Raw genomic sequence first — 15,245 nt, forward strand, 5'->3', positions numbered from 1 at the left:
GAAGCTATTTTCAGTGCTCTTTGCTCTTGCATCAGGAACAAGAGGGCTTTGCAGGAGCCAGCTTCACTGCAGTTTTCAGCGCAGCTGTTTGAGGAGTCACCCAGTTCTCTCACAGTTTTCTTGTCATTGCAGAAAACCAGTAAGGGATCTAGAAAATTAATTGCAAGAAATATTCACGTGCCACACACGGGATGTTATTTATTTATTTTTTCCCCTAATTTAGTGTCTTGTAAATAAATATTCTTCAAAAGCTGCAGACACCTACTGCAGGTGCAGTGTTACTATTTAAGAAGTTAGGCACAGCCTTGTAATTCACATAACAGCAAGTTTTTCTGCTGCTAACCCCGTCCCTTCAGAAATGAACACGTAACCTCACCTGGGCAGCGCCCGCAGCAGCAGCTCTTGCTCCCACAGCCTTCCATTAGCTCTGCTCCCTCTGGCGGGACTGGCGGGATGGGATAGACTGGCCAGCTCCCCACCCGAGTGAGAATGCCCTTCGTTTTGCTGGGCTGGTTTTGTCCTTGCCGAGTTGCTTACAGGCTTCACTGCAGAGTCTTGCAAGTCACCGGGCAAAGCTGAGGATGCAGCAGGATGTGAGTGTCCCTTTAGTACTCAGGCGTACGGCATTTCTCCAACATCCCATCCCACCTCCCAGGATGTGTTTGGAAGCTCCCCTGTCGGGATACTGTGCTCCTCAGCCTGCCTAGGAGCTGGCTGGGTGCGAGTTGGCCCAGCCGGCCTGACTGCACCAGCCGATGCGCTCGGACCGTCCCCACAGCTGTTCACTGCGCACACGCACGCTCAGGCTTTTGACACTGGCTTTATTAATTCATCAGAAACACGTTACATTATTGCACTAGTATCTCTTTGAACGATACCTGCATCATCTTGTAAAGGTAAGCTGATGATAGACTGGTGTGGAAACTGCATTTACATTGGCTCTCCTACAGTGTCTGTTGCCCAGAAGTGGTAAGTTCTGCAGCGAGAGTTGCAGATGTTGCTAATGTGAGGGGGCAGATGTTTTCAGCCTCACGCTTCAGCCAAATGGGATTCTCCAGGGTGAGTTTTCCGGGCTTTCCCAGTATTGATCTCTTTATGAAAGCCCATTCTCCTGGGTTTCGTTGTAACGGGGGTATCGTCTGCTTTCTGAGAGGTCTCTTATGCAGGTTGCCCGGCTCATGTTTAGCTCCAGGTGCTGGATCAGCGGCGATGCCATCGCTTGATCTTTTCTTGGAGCTTAGTGCTCGTTTTCTTCACATTGCAAGGCTGGCATTCAGCCTCTGGCCTTCGCTACAGGAACATCACACTTCTTACTATCAAAGAAAAAAAGTCATCTTCCACTGAAGCAGTTTTTAGAAGGTAAATTTAAAGCAAAAAAGTCTAGCTGGCCTGTGTCAAACAGTCTGAAGATAAATACTACAGGAAATAACTGCGGCCCTATATAGCTTTACAAGTTTTTTAAATGGAATGAAACCATAATTACATGATTGATACCCCTGGAAGGCAAGTAGCAAGAGCTACGGAAACAGCTGTGTCGGTAGGTGTGGTCTGCTTCCACAACAGAAATCTTACAAAAATCAGCCTAATAACCACTATTATTGGAAAGAACTTTACAGGTCTGTGCATTTTAATAGCCAAAGCTTGCAATTGCGTGATTCAGGAGGGAAGGGAGAAGGGACTGACCCAAGTCCACACATGCTCCCTCCATGCACCAACCAAAGCAGGTTGTTGCACCGAGAAAATACAGAGTGATTGTTTTGGATGACAAAGGCTTTCCCTCCTCCCTAAAGCAGGTGGGCATCTCCCTCTTGCCCATCCCCCCTGTGACTCCCACTTAGCGGGGGGGCAAAGGCTGCATTTGGAGAGCGTCGTAAGTGTCCTTGGTTGCCGCACTGAGTCCCTGAAAAAGAGAAAAAGAGGTACACGTGTGAGTGCTTTAGTTTTCCCTAGCTGACTTGTCAGGAACAGGGTGGCAGGGGCTCAGTAACAAAATTCTAGATTTTTTTTTTTTTTTCCTACAGAGGTTTTTACTTGTGATTCCTTAGCCTTTGTATGGTGTCAATAGCTATCACTTATTCAGGGTGCATCTTGCCTTCAGGTGACTGTTACCAGCGTGACTACAGCAACTCGTCCTAACCAGTCGGAGTACGTTTTATTGGCGTATTATTGACTACCAAGAGCTAACTGGTGCTGGAGTCAACTTTGCTAACTAAACGAATAGACGTCAGATTCTGAGCTTCGTTCTCTAGATTTCTCCTCTTTAATTTGGAAGGGAAGTCAGGTGCAGCTCTGGGTGAGTTGGCAGCAGGGCTTCAGATGGCCGAGAACCCCGGGAAGCATCCCCTCACACCCCTTCCTGCGACGCAGCAGTCCTCCTCCCGCCAGCCTGCTCTGGTGGTGGGAAGTCGGCTGTAAGGGGCGAGTCACCGACCCCTGCTGCCGCCGTGGCACCCACTGCTCCAAGAGCAGGGCGCTGCAAGATGTGGCGGAGCCACAGGTCAGCCCAGGAAGCCACCAGGGCAGAGGTAATGGGGGCTTCTGTGAGTGAGGATTTAGTAAGACAGGTGGCACCTGCTTGTAAAACTCGTAGTTAGCCTTCACTCTGCTATGAATGTAGTGGCACTCCGAGTATGTTGATAAGATACTGCTGCTTATCAGCTACCTGCGAATATCGCGGCAGAGCAGCTTTTGAGGAAAAGGGCCGTTAGCTACAAACATGCCACATTACAGGAAAACTCCCTGGCACGTCCTGCACCAGAAGGACTTTTTTAATACATATTCTTGTCATTTTGAGATTTCAGTGGCAACGCACAGGCTTCTACAGAAAGTAAAATGTATCTTGGAACAGCTGTGCATGGTGGCCCAAATAATGAGGACCCCATGCCCTCCGTTAGGTCTGTGCAGCACTGAAGCTGGCCCCGCACACCAGGGGGCCAGAGGTGCTGACCAGTTTGTACACTGGAGTGAGATGGGCTGAACCACCGCTGCCTGGAGTTACGACAGCGTCGGGCAGCCTGAAGGTTTCTGTTAACTAGCTCGGAGACAGAGCTGCATGCGACATCTGCTGCAGTCCAGAGGTGCTTCTGCAAGATGTAGGACTGTGGAGATGGTTCCTACCAGAGCAGCTCCACAGGCGTTCCTGCCGGTTGTATTTAGAACATGCAGCCACTTTACCGAAGCGCCAGCAGTGTGGTCTTTGCCCTGAATCTGAGTAACTGTCCTCGGAAAGGTGCTTTTACAGCTCAGCATCATCCTGCGTCACTAGCGCTGCAGTCAGGTATGTAACTACAGGCTCCAGTTAAGCTGTGAAGATAGCTGAGAGGAGCAGCTGCTGGGCATTTGCTTACCTGGTAGACCCCTTCGTTCCCTTTGCCTCGCCGCCTCTGCTGCTTTGGGAAAGAAAAACAGCCATAGATTAATGGGGGCTTTCCCAGTTACGCAAGAAGAAAAGAAACCCCTGACTTGCCCCATCCTGTGGCGAGGGTCAGCAGGTGTGCTTGGCCTGGGCACCCTCTGCACTGTGAAATCTGGACCAGCCCAGACGTGCTGCAAGGGCTGTGAAAGAGAAAACAGCAAGGACTGGAAACAAAAGGAAGTTACTTTGGTTTGCCGACATATTTTCCTGTCATACTGTTACAGTCCTGCTATTTCTCTGATTTACTGTATGTCTAGAGATTTGGCAGTGTTCCTATAGACACCGGTTGTTTTATGAGCTGAAGGCACACCTGGAAGAAACGGGGCTGCATTTTTTTGAGTTGCTGCATGTCACCTGGTGCCTGAGGGACTCTGCGCTCTGTTGGACAAACGTGGGTAAGCAAGTAAATTCTCCAGCACACGTTTTGTAAGCTTTCTAGATGTTTGAAGGAACTGCAGATAAGGCTGTCTGAGGACAAAGTCACCCGGGATTCAGTGAAACAGGTACTGGGACTGTCACGGTACAAGCAGAGCACACGAACAAGGTCACTCAGACCAGCCACGCACAAAGAAAAAGGTTCTTGAACCCCCTCGCTGCTGCATTCACAGGAGCTGCCAGGCAAAGCAGCTGAGCTGTGCACGAGCATCCGACATCCAGGTGAGAAGCAGGGAGAGCAGAGCTCGCAGCCCCCTGGCTGGAGGCTGGCACCTCGTAAGCGCCCCACTGCAGCAGAGCACTGACTGCGTCACCAGCGTCTGTCAGGGAGCAGCGCCTGCCACAACTACAATTGCAGCAGCCGGTTAAATGATCACGCGTCTAGAATGGCACAAGGGTTTTGGCGTTCCGTCCCCCCAGTAACAGAAACATTCACGAAAACACGGAGCAGCTTCATAAACCCATAGCTCGTAACCTGGGCTTGGCTATGGCAGAGGGTCATTAGAATCAAAAAGGGGAGAGGATTAAATGTCCGTGTTGCTTCAGCATTTCTCAACACTCAACTTTGTTTTGAAATGCCCCCATTTTCATGTTGAGGAGGGAAATAAAAAGTTTTGTGTAAGACACTGACATAAAATAGAACCTGTGTAGGTCACAGCAATTTTTCCTTTTGCCATAAGCAGCGTACCCAGAGGGTTTGTTTTCCCACCAGCTTCCCTCCCCCCGCAGTTTGTGCACTGAGCTAAACCCGTCCCTTTGCTGCCAGCCTGCGACATAACTGCTGCGTTCCTTCCCGAGCATTTGAGAGTGGCGGTGGAGGAAGGAGAATGTTTCCCCCATCACTTCCCTCAAAACGGGCACAGATGCTCCCCGTGCCTATAGAGCAGGGCAGCCTGGACAGCCCGTGGAGGGGAACTGGGAACCTCCCGCTCTGAACTACTCTGCAGGAACATGCTCAGCTGGTGCCAGTTGCCGGGCCACAGGCACTGCAGCGCTTGAAACCAGATGTTTCCTTCATCTGTTCCTCACTCACCTCATACCCCCTGTCCCCTCCGCTGGGGCAGCCATCGGAGTTTTGCTGTCCCGAAGCTGAAATGTTTTCCCTTGACATTGTCAGCCTGCCCAGGGACGCTGCTGCTGTACAGGCGCTTTCTCATAGCGATGGGACAAGGCGGACTGTCCGATCTCCACCTTGTACGGCTACTGCAACGCTACAGCTACACGTCTGACTTACTGCTGCACCAAACACACCGCGTACTACAGGAAATAGGTACCTGCTGTCAGCTGTGCTTGTAGGTGCTGTGCAGCACGGGGACTCCCTTGTGCAAGGCAGCTGGGGCTACCGCTCTGTAAGGGAGCGGCAATGAAGGTTTTTTCATCCCGGGCTTTCACCCGGAAGGAAAGTAGGACTCACCTCTCCCTTCATTCCGATTTCACTGTACGCCTCGCCCATCTTGTCCTTCTGGAGTGACTGCAAGCAGAGAAGGGGTAAGAGTCAGCATGTTAGAAGAACGACTACATTCCAAGCCTGTGCTTCTGGGACTCCCTTGCCTTCAAAACTTTGATATATTCCAGAGAAGGCGGCACAGTGGTGGGACTTGACTGATGTGCATTTAAGTAGATGCTATACATGATCAAATCTGCTTAGCATATCAATACCACCCCAACCCCAAACACTTAAATGAAAGTAACTCTACCCTCAGCCAAGTCACTTATCTAGGCTGGCGCCAGATACTACAGTCAAAGCTCTCCAAAGAAAAGCTTTAAGCAGCATTTGTTCAGGAGACAAACCCGAACAAGAAGCTCAGGCCCAGAGAAAAGGGAAGTCTAACACTGCAGGGTGAAGGTTAAGAAAGAGGAGCTCTTCCTTCCTCCATCCAGGGAAGCAGTTCCCAAATGCTTATCACCAGCTGTGATCAGAGTGTCTGCTTCAATAACGATGAAGACCAGTCTTGGAAACCAGCTCATTTCTCAGCAAGCACTGAACACCCAGAAAGACCTGAGTTAAGACACGAGCATTAGCATTCATGTATCTATCCTTTGGAGCACGGACCACCACATTTGGCCAGGTTCAATCAATTACATCAAGATGTTCCCAAGCAGCCACGCTTAGACGCAGTGGCATTTGGCCTTTGTCAGACAGGCTTGAGAACAAGCACATAAAATACTGCAGCACCAGTCACATGGGACGAAGGTTGGTTAGTCACTAATGGCTAATATAAAAGGGATCAGCAGGTGTCTTGATCCAAATCCTTTTCCCCAGCTGCCCAGGCATTCAATGTTTTTCTCCTATCACAGAGAAATGAGTAGAAATTTTCTAGCAAAAAAGGAGGAGTAGAAGGGAAGTCTTTGAAAGCAGCTGTTAAGGTTGAACCAAGGCTGAAATTGGGCAGGGGGGAAAAAACATCCCTAATGAAATAGAAGCTGCTATTTCCAGCCAACCCTCCCTCTCCTCTCTCTCCACCTCTCGCTACTCACGGTGTAGACGGTGTCCTGAGGGTTCTTTCTTCTCTGCTGTAAAACAAAAGAAGTAAGTTGCCCACGTGTTGCACTACCAGCATCCCACCCCCCCCCGCCCCCCCCCCTTGTATGTGCCTGTGCATTTGCTTTAAGGCCCCGCTGCAGCTCGAGGGACGGGCCGTGCCCGTTGCAGCCCACCTTGCCTCCACCTGTAAGGCTTTGTTAAGACAACCTGTTCTCTGGAAGTTTGATTTAATTTTAATAATTGATAACACTTAGTTCTTCTCTGCTCAGTCCCTACAGCTGTTGCCTGCAGGCAAGCCCTACACGCTGATGCAGGTTTCCCCTCCCTTTTCCTTTGAAACTGTTGGTCTCTGCAGCAGAAACAGTTGTTTTGGCTGCTGCTTTACTTTGTCGGCGCTTGTTTGGCAGCATCACGTGCAGCGAGCTCTTGTGAAACACCCACTCCTGCCTTGCCTGCTCCGCATCCGCCCCGAGGCTGGGTGTCACTTCCTATTCTGGGTGGCTGCAAGTTCTCAGCACAGTGGCTGCGGGGTGGGGGTGCAGGGGGCGAAGATCAAAGGAGAGGGGGGAAGGTTTCCTCTTGTCCCTGCCATGCTGCCAGACGCCTGAGTTACTACACAGATTTTGCCGTTCCCTCTCCAGGAAGGCACTCGTGCTTAGCAAACACGTGATGACTGCCTGCATGTCTAAACAGCGGTTACACATGAGAAGGAAGGAACCAGATCAGAAGTAAAAAGGTGCGTGTGTGGGAGGTAGTTACCTGGTGTCTCCCGCCCAGCTCAGGGTCTGCACCTCGCTTTGCCCCCAGAACATCGTATTCATCTCTCTGTCCACGAGACAGTTTCTGAAACAAGTAAGAAGCAATGATGGACATTATGATCATGAGAAAACGTGTCTTGACTTAACACAGGAAAAGAAAGGGAACCCACCTTGGTGTCCATGAGTACTGTAACCGAGCTAGAAATTATTTCTACCCTTAATGCAACTGTCAACAAAAATGTCTCCGACTAAGCCATGGAAATGACAAACAGTGGGCTGCGCAGCACAGAACCACAAGGCATTGCATCAAGAACCTTTCTTAAGTAGGAACAAGTTGAAAATGAGAGTGCGAGGGGGAGGGTCTCTGACTTTCATGCTTTCTGTCATACTGGTGGGTGAAGATCCATAAGCTTGATTTTTTCATGCAGAACAACTCATCTAAATTTGCGTCAAGAAGCTACAGAAATTTTATGCCCAACACATTTCTTAGGTGGGAAAGGTTACCTTGGAAGAAGGCAAAGGAAAGATTTCAGGTCAGAATAACAACTGACAGAGTGCTACCGAAAAGGTGACAGGCAACACTTTGAAAAAAATGCATTAGCGTTCATCTATTACACAGTTAAACTCATCACAGGATGTGGCTATGGTCAAAAGCATGAGAGAAAAACCCCCTAAAATACAACTAGACATAGCAAAAATAGCTAGAGTTTAATGGTGCCATGAGTGAGCAATTTAGCTTGGAAGGACAGACAGGATCTTCCATCTGTCCTTTCAGTGCCTGAAGAGCCATCTGCTGCTTGCTGTGACCAGGGCACAGCAGATGGGGTACACCTCTGGTATGATCTAGTACAACAGGTCTGGCTGCAGAGCAACAGGAAAGTTCAGGGCCAGAGACAGCCAAGCTGGGATGACTCAGGCTCCACAAGTTTGATGACACAAGGAGCTACAGCCACCCAAAGCCAGCAATGCAGCGTTCCTGGGCATCTGTCCTTTCTCCAGACCACATTAAACAACAATCAGCAGCATGGCTTGTGGCATGCCTGTGAGTCACCGGAGGGGTGCAGAGTGGCCACAGCAGGCGCTGCAAGCTGACTGCAGAGGGCCAGGTGAGCAACTGGGGTGTGCACACCATGTATAACAGCCTGGTGTCTGCACACACACAGCTCTGGCAGGGGGTTTACATGGTGCAGCACACCGAGCACTGCCTCTGAAACAGTCAGGGTTCCTGATATACCTTCAGCTCATTGGATCAAATCAGGAGCCTACAGCCTATCTCTCCGTCTAGCATCCAGCCAGATAAGTGACAACAGAAGCTGCCCTTGTCAGGTGTTGATTCTTTTCTCCTTACAACTGCTGTGCTGCACACTTGGGCACAGTGCTTTCATTAGCTGGGTCATCCAAAGGTTTTCAGATCCACAGGCAATTCACTACCTGTAAGTGCCCGAAAAGGTCTGTCTGGGTAGCAGATTTGAAAACGAACAAACCCCAGTAGTTACTTACATTGTACAGATCATCCTGACCTGGTCGCAGCTGTGGTTGAGAGGCCTGGCTAAGCTGGAAGAGAGAGCATACCGTGAGCAGAGAGACAGTGGCTCCGTTCAGTATGTTCATTCCCTCTCCCCTACAAGTTAGTCATCTGAAACAGGGTAGCCCATAAAGCAGCCCCCTGTGGCACCAGTGGGGCTACAGGCAATTCAAGCCACTGCTGCGCTGGCACTTTATCAGCCAGGTCATTTTACTTGCATGTAACACCAGGTCTCAGCTACTCAAAGTATCTGGCGCCACCCCCATACACTGATTTTGCATTCCTGTTGGGTGCATATCATAATCCTGTGCTATCGAAAGGAGCTCCAGCAGGCTCTAAAATCATACCTGCAGCCTGTGTTAAAAAACCCTGGGTATCTGGGGCTGCTAACAACCAAAAGCACCCCCCAAGATCCCAGTTCTCCAGCAAGAGTGCTGCCTGCAAAGTTCCTGGGTGTCCTCGGCTTCAGAGGGCACAGGGGATCCCCATGCCCCTCGGGAGCAGCACCTGGCTTGCGAGGCTGCGGTGCCACCATGGTAAATTGGCATAAGTGGCAACTAAGAAGGAGGTAAAGGATTTCCCTTCTGTAGCTACTCTTTGGCACAGCTGCTCACAATATTTATGAACGGTCAACTGCTAAGCCAAACTTTCAGGTAAAAAAGGGCAGTTTTAGGTCAGTGAGAACAAATGCTTTGTGTTCCAGTCTTTAAAAAACAAAGGCATCAAACTACAGTCTGCATTGCTTTAGCCTTCTTGAGTTATTATCATATGTTAAATTCTTTATTAAAAGTTACTTTCTAGCTAGGTTTCTATTTAGGCATAGGATAAACTTGCCTTTCTTTTTTAAAATCATTACGTTACCTCCCTGAACCTTTGGTGGGACCAGTAATTTACCAAGCATCTAATCCACGTTTCTTGCAATGGAGCCTAAATGTTCACGTGCATTGGCCATGTGCTCCATCAATAAAAAACTCCCAACAGAGCCCCAGAGACAAGGCTATGCTCTTGGCAAAAGTCTCCACAAACAATTCCTTTGGCCAGGAGATGAGGTGAGAGATACCACAGCTCTGAAGATTTGTTGAAAAGTCCTAGGTCTGGGACAAGACCAAGATCCCCTTGGAAGATGCCCCGCTAGCTTCTTGGTGCTTTACGGTGGCATTTCAGCTGCAATGCCTCTGCTGCTTTCAGCTGCGAGGCTCCAGTGTAACCACAGGCACGGCTTTCCCCTTCCTTCTACTGCCTTTCCTCGTGCAGCAGCTTACTCACTGCAGCTGAACATGATGCACATTACCAGCAAACAGCTAGGCACACCAGGAGGACAGCAAGCCCTCCCAGACCTAGAGGGGAGGGATGCTGCCTCTGACCAGGAGCCATTTCCAGCTCCAGCTCTGCCCCCACAGGGAGCACCAGCGGAGAGACCCCACTAGCTGCTGCCCCCATGGCAGCAAACTCCAGACACGCTCTGGCTGGGGGAGGAAGAGTGCCTGGCAAGCGCACGGCAGCTCCTTGTGCCGGCTTCACGCTCCTCCTTGGATGCTTTGCTGAGCCCCCCTTACCCACCGCGCTCCTGGCCACAGCAGCAGCAGGCAGGGCGCAGGGCTCCTGCCCGCAGGGACAACGCAAGCTCTGCACGCCCCAGCAGCCTCCAGAACACTTCAAGTCCCAGAGCAGCACTTTCAATTGCAAGTCAGAATTTACACTGGCAAGAAAAAAGGCTTCTCCCTTACTGTTACCGAGTTCTGCTCCTTTCCTCCAAACATCCCTCCCTCCCTCTGGGTTCAGCACTGGCTTTGCAGTCCTGAGAGAAGATCCCACTGCTGAGCCAGTGGGGCACCAGTAGCAGTGCTACATCACCCCATCAGGGCTCCTGCCGGTGATCTCAGCTGTGACCCGGCAAGAAGCAAGGCGAGATCCCAAGTGCAGCAAGCCTTTGCTTCTGGAGGAAGCTGAGCCACATGTACAGGGAGCGGTCAAGACACCTTTTCACCTCCTAAGGCTTGGTGGAAAGCACCATTGCACTGGAGTGCCCTGTGCTGGAGAGAGGCAGGTGACTCCTCTCCTACAATTAGCAGAGCTCGCAGAGCACGTATGTGTCTGGAAAGGGACATACCTCCGTTGCGTTACGTTGTCTTCTTCCACAGAAGTGCACTAAAGCCACTAAGTGTCTCCCTAGATGCTGAACAGCTGCTGGATGGTAACAACAGCCCATCAAGCTGTGTCCGTCCTGTCTCCCTGACTCCTCTCCTGTGGCTGTTGGGGTTGTATCGTTTGCATCACCACACTCATACTATCGAAGAAGTTTGATTTATTGAGGTATTTTAATACATCTTTTACAAGCTTAGCATTTATCCTGAATTTTCTGTATATCCCCTCCTCTCTTTCCAATGACAAAGCAGCAGAATAAACCACATCACTATTGATCAGGCATTTCCCAGGTGCAATATCCAGGAACTCTTCACCCATAACTGCAGCATCAAAACACCCTCGTATACTCTCTTCCTCAACTTTCATGAGCCTCAGAAAGAACTACCCCAGATTGCTCAGGTTAGCGCCAGAAAAGAAGGGAAGTAAAATACAAAAAAAGAGCAAACAAAAAAATAAAAGGTCGTCTTCTAAGAAACATGCTTCCCCTCCACCCCCACTTTCCAGCTCAGCCCAACTTGTTTACACCACCAAAGCCAAATGCATCAGTGTTTGGATAGACTGACCTTTGTTTTCACAAAAAGGGCTGTCATGATGACTGCGTAAATGAAGAGGAATCCATCCAGTAAGTAGCAGAGTCTTGGGTCTGTCAGTCCAAGAACTGGTACAGCATCTGTACAGAAACGTCAGACACATCAACGAACAAGGGCATTTGTATCACTGGGTGCTTGACGACATAAATGTGGCAGTGCTGCATAGCGCTTCATGAAAAAACAGCCAGTATGAGGGCAAGCCTGTCCATTTGCAATGGAGATGTAAATCTGAATAAGCATCATAGGATTAATTAGGTCAGAAGGCATCACTGCACGTCCAACCCTCTCTCTAAACAGGGTCAGTTAGAGCAGCCTGTCCAGGACCTCAGCCAGCTGAGTTAGGGCATCTCCAAGGATGGAAACATTTGTAACCTCCCTCAACCAATACAGGACATTTTTCCCAGAGTATCCCAACCCTCAGAGTCTGGGCTCTGCTCCCTGCGGCTCGCAGGGATGGGTCAGGGAGCAAGCGCAGGATCTGCATGGAGTTAGTCAAGGATTGCTAACACCACAGTTACTCCAAGAAAGCCTCACACAGATTTATCTTCTGGGAAACCCCAGCAGCCTCCCCTGTAGGGATTCATTACTGGGCCTGGTTAGGGGTTCCTTCATCTACTGAAACTTGTGTATGTATAACAAAATATGTCCATTTGGACAAAATTTTAGAGAAGGGCTTCTCAGGACAAAATTTTGTGTTAAATGTAAAGAAAGATCAACACTGCCATAGTCATCCAGAGATCCAGGCTGAAATTGCTCTTCTATTTTATTCAGAAGAGGAATCTGAAGATGTATCTCCTGTATCCCAGCTTATATATTGTAGCCATAAAGCTGCAGTGTCTTCTGTGTGAGAGTTCTCTTGGGCTTCCAGTTTGGGGATGTTGGAGACCATTAATCATGAGAAGAGAGCTATGGGCAGGAGAGACAGACTTTCAACCCCAGAGATCAGGACACATCCGTAAGATACCCCTGAGACACCCTGAGATGCTTTCAGTTTGAGAGGAGGATTTTAAACCTGAATTCCCTGCACGGGAACCTCAACTGGCTGCCTCTTGTTGGATGGATCACACCCGAAAGAGTTTTATTTTGTACTTGTTTTTAAAAGAAGTGTTAAAATTTTTCTGAGGGAGAAAAATCTACTACTACCCTAATTGAGAGCTCAATAAAATTGTTACTCAGAAGATGTTGATGTTAATTTCCTAATCAACATTTCGTATGTTTATACTCTGACCGCATCAAGCAAGGCACAGAATATTATTGGTTTTCAGCAGCTAAAAATGATGAAACTGCCCCTGTATCAGTTCATAAACACTTTGTAAGTTCACAAATGTAACTAAAAAAAACAAAAAAAAAAACATTTAAAAAAAAACAAAAAACAACAACAAACCAACAACAAACCAAGCATCAACCAGTGAAAGCAATTCAGGTCAAGTCGTCTAAGTCACTACAGATCCAATATACAGCTCCAGGTCCATCCCTAAGGGAAAAACTATTGCACATTTACTTAAAAAAAAAAATCACTTCAAAATTAATCTGAGATGTGTGTTGTACAAAGAATTAGAGTTCAAAAGAGAAAGACAAGAATAACCAAGAGCCTGTGAAGCCCTTCAATGAAGATAAATTGAGAAGAATTGGTACGATTAATCTCTTTCCTAAGGCAAAGTATGGCGATTCTTATTAACTACATGTGATGGAGGGTAGCTGAACCACTCAGCGCAGCGCTTCAAGGTGCAGAGTTACTCCAGCACTGAGTGTGAGACGCTTCTGCATGCTAGGGTTTCTCCCTGGCCCATCAGGAGGAATTTCTGATTTCATGACAAGAAACTTGCAGATAACATTCAATGAGTACACACTCACTGCTGTAAGGAAGTCTCCTTTGCAGAAATAAAGTTAATGATGATGGCCCGTCGCACTGCTCAAGTGTGCAATTTGTATAAAGTGTGACTGAAAAGCCGTGCCTGGATACATGGTAATGTAATTGTAAATTCTCTGAGAGCCTAACACAACCAGAAAAAAACCCAACCATTTCCAAACAGCACATTTGTTTGCTAGCTAGAACTAGGAGGTCACATTCTTTTGTTTAAAAATCATGCATTTAGAAACAAATCCATAGAAATAAATTAAGATTAAGTTTCTAGATGGTTTTCCTTCTTCCCCTCCTCTTTCTATTATTTTAAAAAGAAGGTTCAAGGCATTTTATAAACAATAACCTTCACCACATTTTTTCCAGGATTATAAAACTTAATGTACATGGGGTAAAGGCACAGAGGGAGATTAAGTTATTTGCCCATCGTTGTATATTAAACCAACAAACAAACCAAGATTAGTTTCCTAGAGGTTTGCTTCCAGTCAGTCACAGGACAACATTTCATGCCAGAGCTGGCTCAACACAAAACCAGTTTGACTCTGATTGGACTGGCAGCTAAAACGCAGCATGGGGGAATCCAGCTGTACAGCATCCGAAGGTGATTTGTTTATAGCAGTAATTCAGGTGCCTTAGCCCAGCGCAGCAGTCTGCCCCAGCGTACCCCAACCTCAAGCGGGATGTGTCCAGTGGCAGCTCAGGGTTTTCCAGCCCTGTGCCCAGATCAGAAATACAGTGTCAGAAAGTTGAGCAGCCAAGCACAGAGCCAGGAAGCCAGGGGCTATCTGAGATACTGCTGAAGGTGGCTTTGGGGATCCTGGCCCTGACTCCCCTCTTCCCATCACAAGGCAGGGCGTGCTCACACCATCATCTCAAGTCCAGTATTTCTCCAGCACTAATAAGCTCCCCAGACCAGGAGGAGCTCAAGCAGGAGATGCAGAGGACTATGGAGACATCAAGAGTGTAGGGGACTTAGTTGTACCTCCATATCAGCTGTGGTCAACCTTGGCTGACTCTGTGGAGCTGCCCAAGTGCCTACGCAGTGCTGATCTGGGGCAGCCTGGCCTCTGGCACCCCAGGTGATGGATTAAAACTGTTTGACGAGGTAAATCCTGTAAGACATAGTCTGGCTGTGATGGTTCCTGGAAAAATATGTGTTGAGACAGTGGTAAAGTCCAACATTTAGAAAAAACCCAAGAAAAATAATTCGTTCATGTCTTTTCCTTCCTTAATATGCTCGATTTCTGTATTCTTTAAAAAAAAGAAAAAGGTACAAATCACCTTCTAAATAATGGCCTTTACAGTAGCTTCCCAGATCGGAAAGCGAGAGAGAGAAAAAGACAAAAGTACAAAGCCTATTGAAACAAAGGTCAAAGAGACACGAAGTGTAACGAACGAGTAGCTGCTAAAACAGCCTCCGTCCATGTGAACAGGATCAGCTTTGGCTTTTAAATCACCACAGGAGGGGTTTCTGCCTCCTCAATATTTGCACAACATGCACAAACAGAAGACCAGTCCCTTAGGCACCACCAAAACGTACTCTCTGCCCCTCATGAACCTCGAGCTGCGGTTTGGGGGGCTGAGGTCAAGGTCACGCTGCTGCAGTGGATGGGCTGATGATGGGAGCTGGGCAGAGCCAAGCCTGCCAGGCTTGAGGGAGCCGTCACACTCAGCAAAGCACAAACAATAAACATTTCACTGATAATCCCCACTCCGTTAACCTTACAGCTTACCCAGTACCTACTGCGAGTTGCACAGCATCTTTTCAATATTCATATACCGGTGTTTTACCCCTCCAAATTTCAGCAGTCCAGTAACATACAGCAGGGTTGTAAAGCGAGATGTCGCACAGCTCATGTCGTGTCACGGGCCGGCGGGGAATACAGTTACGTTGCATTGTAAATGATAGCAAGTTTACTGCTTAAATGCGGCTCAGGCAAACAGCATCTTTCTCTCCAGGCATCAAAAAGGAGTTGAATCACAAGACGACATATAGGTACACAAATACACAAGGGCTTAAGGATGAGGTCA

At 48.4% G+C, this 15,245-nt stretch overlaps 1 protein-coding gene across 2 annotated transcripts in view; it reads right to left on the reverse strand.

Annotated features, from left to right (window-relative positions):
* Window positions 1-804: 804 nt before the first annotated feature.
* CD247 (CD247 molecule) overlaps window positions 805-15,245 on the reverse strand; it is a 57,678-nt gene continuing 43,237 nt past the window's right edge. Inside the window, exons 2-8 of one of the 2 annotated variants that reach the window (XM_040582991.1) lie at window positions 11,327-11,433; window positions 8,594-8,647; window positions 7,095-7,178; window positions 6,329-6,364; window positions 5,265-5,321; window positions 3,348-3,389; window positions 805-1,900 (exon numbers count right to left, since the gene is read on the reverse strand). In XM_040582991.1, the coding sequence (XP_040438925.1) occupies window positions 1,835-1,900; window positions 3,348-3,389; window positions 5,265-5,321; window positions 6,329-6,364; window positions 7,095-7,178; window positions 8,594-8,647; window positions 11,327-11,433 (446 nt within the window). In that variant the 3' untranslated portion in view covers window positions 805-1,834. The remainder of the gene's footprint in view (window positions 1,901-3,347; window positions 3,390-5,264; window positions 5,322-6,328; window positions 6,365-7,094; window positions 7,179-8,593; window positions 8,648-11,326; window positions 11,434-15,245) is intronic. The other variant, XM_040582992.1, reaches the window with a different exon arrangement.

Source organism: Falco naumanni, chromosome 2, assembly GCF_017639655.2.
Source record: "Falco naumanni isolate bFalNau1 chromosome 2, bFalNau1.pat, whole genome shotgun sequence".
Taxonomy (NCBI): domain Eukaryota; kingdom Metazoa; phylum Chordata; class Aves; order Falconiformes; family Falconidae; genus Falco; species Falco naumanni.